This window comes from Nicotiana attenuata, unplaced genomic scaffold (genome assembly GCF_001879085.1).
Source record: "Nicotiana attenuata strain UT unplaced genomic scaffold, NIATTr2, whole genome shotgun sequence".
Classification (NCBI taxonomy): domain Eukaryota; kingdom Viridiplantae; phylum Streptophyta; class Magnoliopsida; order Solanales; family Solanaceae; genus Nicotiana; species Nicotiana attenuata.
The window spans coordinates 337,013-343,012 of record NW_017670552.1 but is presented as its reverse complement, the minus strand read 5'-3'; the positions used below and the strand labels follow the sequence as shown (position 1 = coordinate 343,012).

Genomic DNA, 6,000 nt, shown 5'->3' with positions numbered 1-6,000 from the left:
ACAAAGTTCTCCTATCGAGACCCTCTTAGGCGTGAAGTGTCTTTCCCAAAACTGTAACCTCTGAGGATGATGCCCCCCAGTATCCGAGGTTGATTAAAAAGAAACCTTGGATACTGTTGAGTTTTCCTAAATGGGTTTTACCGGTAAGGTTTTTAACGAGGCAACANCCCGTGGGATTGTAAGTGTAGAGCTCGTACGAGACACAAAGTATCTCTGATGTATCCAGAATGCTTTCTTTAAATAGTTGATACATGCGTACATGTTTTGCTGTCGGAGCTCGACTATTCTATATGGGCACGGTTCGTTTGACCGTTTGGCCCATTACAAAGTTCTCCTATCGAGACCCTCTTAGGCGTGAAGTGTCTTTCCCAAAACTGTAACCTCTGAGGATGATGCCCCCCAGTATCCGAGGTTGATTAAAAAGAAACCTTGGATACTGTTGAGTTTTCCTTAGGCAGCACACAGTTGTTGCCTCGTTAAAAACCTTACCGGTAAAACCCATTTAGGAAAAAACCCGATCCAAGGAAAAAGAGTGCAACGTATGCTTTAAACCCTACGGCCTTCGTGTAAAAAGTGTGTCTTCGAGATCATGTGCCTTTGAGAGCTCCCATCATATCGGGCTTGTATAATCTTTTACCAACGATTCCGAGGGCTCAATGCGGTCATATCTTGTTATCTGCGATCGTAATATCTTCAAAAGCCTTGACCTGGTCGGGGATGATTTTGATGCCTCGATACTACAACATGAAGCCGGGAAACTTACCCGTGCTAACCCCGAAGGCATGTTTCTCTGGATTGAGCTTCGTACTGCATCGCCACAAAACGTTGGTTGTTCCCTGCAAATAAATTAAAGTGATCCTCTGCGCACATAGACTTGACCAATCATATCATCAATATAAGCTTTCATTATTTTACCTGTTTATTCTTCGAGCAGAATCCCTATCATATTTGAACGGGGCAAAGCAATGCGATCTACATTATTAATAAGAAACTAAATGAGTTTTTTCGTGAGTGTGGGGGTTAATCCTGTTCCCAGGTGTACTTTTCTCTTGAGCGGTTGACTTGGTAGCATCGGGCTTCTCAGGAACAATGAAGGTTCGAGGATCTGGGGAATTCCTTTCGTCACCTTCGGTTACCTGTAATTCTGTCTCCGTCGAGGCTCGAACTGTGACTACTACTTAGCCACCTGCTTATCTTTGGAATTTGATGTCTCCGAGGTCAAGGATTCCGGTATCGGTACCACTTCCTCGATTGCGAACATCTCTTTCGCAGCATGCTGTTCTCCGTGGACTATTTTCACTCCTTCTTCTGTCGGGAACTTCATCATCTGATGGAGAGTCGAAGGCACTGCCCTGATATTGTGTATCCATGGCCTCCCGAGAAGTGCGTCATACCTCATGTCACTTTCGATGACATGGAACTTGGTGTCTTGTATGGTCCCAGCTACGTTTACTGGCAAGATAATTTCTCCCCTCATTATTTCACTTTCCATGTTGAAGCCATTCAGCACCCGAGATGCAGGTACAATTTGATCTTGTAGGCCGAGTTATTTCACGACCCTCGATCCGATTATATTCGCCGAGCTATCTGGATCCACTAAAACACGTTTAACCTGAATTTTATTCGAAAGGATAGAGATTACCAGGGCGTCTTTGTGAGGCTATGACACATCTTCTGCTTCCTTGTCGCAGAATAATAGAGCGTCCTCGGGCACATAGCTCCGAGTCCGTTTTTCTTTTGTGATAGATGCTTTAGTGCGTTTGAATATAGGCCCATGTGGGACGTCGGCTCCACCGACAATCATGTGAATGACATGTTGAGGTTCTTTGGGCTCATTCTTTCTGTTTGCATCTCTTTCTCGGAAATGGTTTTTGACTTGGTCACTGAGAAATTCACGAAGGTGCCCCTCGTTGAATAATCGGGCTACCACCTCTCTAAGCTGTCTACAATCCTCGGTCCTATGCCCATGAGTAACATGATACTTAATCATTAAGTTGGGGTTTCTCTGGGAAGGATCTGTCTTTATGGGCTTGGGCCATCTAGTATCTTTAATTTTGCCAATGGCTGAGACGACACTTGAGGCGTCAACACTGAGTTGTATTCTGATAATCTGGGTGCCTCCACTGGTCCCGAGCTCCTATCGAACCCAGTTTTGCCTATAAGTCCCCGGGAGCTTTGGCCTCGATCTACTCTTCGATCACTCTAAGGTGCATTACACCTTCAAACGTTCCTTCTATCTTCGATGTACGATTGATATCTTTCCTTGTCAAATCTTGATCCTAGGTCTGTGTCCCTTGAGGCTTGGCTGCGAATCTGTTCGGGTAAACTGAGCCCGAGGGGGTTCCCAATTGGTCGTCCTTGACCCTAATTTTTTACTACGATTGTGCACATGACCATGTCACAGCCGGATATTCAATCAAGCTCTGCTTTAGCTATCGAGATGCAATCGAGCTTCTTTCATTCAAACCTTGCATAAAGGCCTGAACTGCCCAATCATCGTAGACTGACGACAATTCCATTCATTCCATTTAAAACCGAGACACGAACTCCCTTAGCATCTCGTCGTCCCTTTGTCTTATTTTGAAGGCATCTGATTTTCTTGTGGACACCTTTATGGCCCCGACGTGTGCTTTCACGAAGGCATCCGCCAACATCACAAACGAGTCAATGGAGTTAGGAGCTATGTTTTGATACCAGATCATAGCTCCTTTTGATAATGATTACCCAAACTTTTTTAACAATACTGACTCGATTTCATCATCATTCAAGTCATTTCCTTTGATTCTATAAGTGTATAAAGTAATATGTTCATTAGGGTCAGTTGTTTCCTTATATTTCGGTATATCGAGCATGCGAAACTTCTTGGGAATGGGCATCGGAGCCGCACTTGGGGGGAAAGGTTTTTGTATGAACTTTTTTGAATCCAGTCCTTTCAAAATTGGAGGTGCTCCTGGTATCTGGTCGACTCTTGAATTGTATGTCTCCACCTTTTTGTCATTTTCTACAATTTTCTTTTCTCCGGACTCGATTCTTTTGATCAGTTCTTCGTGCATTTTCATATTAGCGGGATCAGTCCCCGATCCACTTTCATCGGGCCTTTCAGGCGTAGGCTCCATGGCGTCCACCGGTTCGGCGGTGTTTGGAGTTCTTTTTTGACTCTGAAGTTGAGCAATGGCCACTTGCTGAGCTTGCAGCATCTCGAATATCACTTGGAGGCTGACTCCCCCTTCTTCCATTCCTCGCATTTCCTGGCCTCCGGCTCGGGCTTCCCAGTGCGCATTCCACATTTGGCACTTCCTCAGGGTTTATGGGTGGCACGCCAAGCCCTATACCGCTCTTTTCTCTGAGTCCCTCACTGTCATGAGCAAGTGCGTTTTGTGTGCTAGACATATTTTGGCCTAAAATCAAAAAATCTTTGACAAGAAAAAGTGTGAAGAATAACGTGTGTTATCAGAAAACTAGCACTAAAATAATCACTTTTATCTTTAGCCCCACGGTGGGCGCCAAACTGTTTACCTTGAAAAATATGAGTAACAATTAAAGATGATCTGTGGTTTTAAAGATATGTGATATATTCTAATACTAGTGATTATACAAGTAATGCCAAGCTTATGTAAGAAGAAATGATGAACCAAATCATTGTTGTTGGAGCAGTAGGGGCCTCGAGCTTGATTTTCCCCGGGACCTCGAGGTCAGCTAAGAACAATAAAGTATGAACAATAAAGTAAAGGCAATAAAGGTGAAGAATAATTGTTGAGCACGTTAAAAGCATAGTAGAATATTCTATTGCAGTGAATAATGTGAGATCCTCCTTACAAAATGATTGGGGTCCCCTTTATATAGGAGGAGAAAACCCCAATATGGTACATTCCTAATTGTAGTAAAGAATTCTATTGGTACAGGTGTATAACAACCTAGTACAGACCTGTACCATTTCGTACAAATCTTATCCTTTAATTTATGCCCTTATCCACGTGTCCTTGAGAAATTCCCGCTCTTTCTTGATTGACTTTGAGATTGTGCTACCCTCGATGTAGGTCATGCCAGGCCTTCGATCACCTTCCTCGAGGTAGGTGTCCCTCAACTGGGTCCAACCTCCATTCCGAGTTGCCCGAAATCGGACTCATAACTCAATTTTGGACTTCGAAACTGGGCTCCTTGATTTAGACCGTATACAATAACGTTTACCCATAACCTCACTAACTCAAATATATAACTTTCTCTTAATTTCATGCCCAAAATTATGGTCAAAACCCAAGAATACCAAATTTCTAGATTTTCCTCAAAATCCCAAATTCCTACAAATTTCCTTGTCTAGATCCATATATAAACCTTGTATTTACTCAAAACTAGTAGAAATCACTTTCCTCATGCTTGGTGATGAAAATGGCACTCCAAAGTTGCTCCAAAATCGGCTCCCATGGAAGAAATGAAGTGAAAATGGGCCAAACTCCGATTTTCAAAGAACACTGCTCAGGCGACCCTTCATCGCGAACGCGGAACATCCCTCGCGTTCGCGAAGCTCTGAAATCTCACGCCCAGGAAACCCTTCTCCGCGTTTGCAACCCACTGAACGCATTCGCGAAAGCTAGCTGCCCAAACCCAACGTGTTCATATTAGCCTCTACGCCTTCGCGTAGGCCAAATTGCCTTGGGCCCAACTCTCCCTTTATTTTTTGCGTTCGCGTAGCCTTGTCCGCGTTCACGAAGGCTTAACCAACTACTGCCTCGCGTTCGCGTCTACTACCTCGTGTTCCCGAAGGCCAAACTCAATAGCCCCATAAACTCCTCTTCGCGAACACGGGACTTCCTTCGCGTTCGTGAAGAAGGAAACCAGACACCAGCAATCAGCAGCTCCAAAACAACCCGAAATGCTCCGAAACCACCCCGAAACACACCCGAGGCCCCCTGATACCCCGTCTAATCATACCAACCAGTCCTATAACATAACACGGACCTTCTCGAGGACTCAAATCACATCAAACAAAGCTGAAATCACGAAGCGCAACTCAATTCACGCTTTATGAACTTTAGAACTTCAAAATTCTACATTCGATGCCGAAACCTATCAAATCACGTCTGATTGATCTTAAATTTTCCACACAATTCATATTTGACATTCTACTCCAACTTCTGAAACCGGATTCCGACCCCGATATCAGAAAGTCCACTTCCGGTTAAACTCACCAAAATCTTCAAATTCTTATCTTTAGCCAAATGACTCCAAAATGACACACGGGCCTCCGAATTCATTTCTGATCGCTCTCCCAACACTAGAATCAACATACGGAGTTGTTCCTAGACTAGGAATCCCAATCGGACATCGATAGCATTGAAATGCACTTCAACCCAAATTTATGGAATTCTTCCAAAATGCCAACTTCCACAATAGGCGCCGAAACGCTCCCGGGTCATCCAAAACCCGATCCGGACATATGCCCAAGTCAAAATACATCATATGAACCTGTTGGAACCTTCAAATCATGATTCCAAGGTCGTTTACTCAAAATTCCAATCCTAGTCAATTCTTTTAACTTCAAGCTTTTGAAATGAGAATTTTCATTCCAAATCCAATCCGAACTTCCCGAATATCAATTCTGACCATACATACAAGTCATAATAACTGAAGTGAAGCTGCTCATGGCCTCAAACCGCCGAGCAACGCGCTAGAGCTCAAAACGATAGGTCGGATCGTTACATTCTCTCCCACTTAAACTTACGTTTGTCCTCGAACGTGCTGAGAACTGCACTGGAGTTCTCCGAAATTACTGTTTAACTCCTTGAGCACCTACCCGTGCTACCACAGCTCAGTTGAGCACATTAAGTCGATCAAATCTGAAGATATTCTCTTTTATTCAAACAAATAAGCTTAGAACCTAGTTCCAACACCCGAAGTTCTCTGCCAGGCCTGCTTCCAACCTACGAATACCGTATCAATCATTACGCGATATACCAGAACATGACTGCATACCTTTGCTGAATTCTCACCATGTACCACATC

At 43.9% G+C, this 6,000-nt stretch overlaps 1 protein-coding gene across 1 annotated transcript in view; it reads left to right on the top strand.

Moving 5' to 3' along the window:
- Nucleotides 1-656: 656 nt before the first annotated feature.
- The window catches only part of LOC109240864 (cytochrome f-like), a 33,696-nt gene continuing 28,352 nt past the window's right edge, over nucleotides 657-6,000 (top strand). The window contains exon 1 of the mRNA XM_019407547.1: nucleotides 657-828. Coding sequence (XP_019263092.1) covers nucleotides 657-828 — 172 coding nt within the window. The remainder of the gene's footprint in view (nucleotides 829-6,000) is intronic.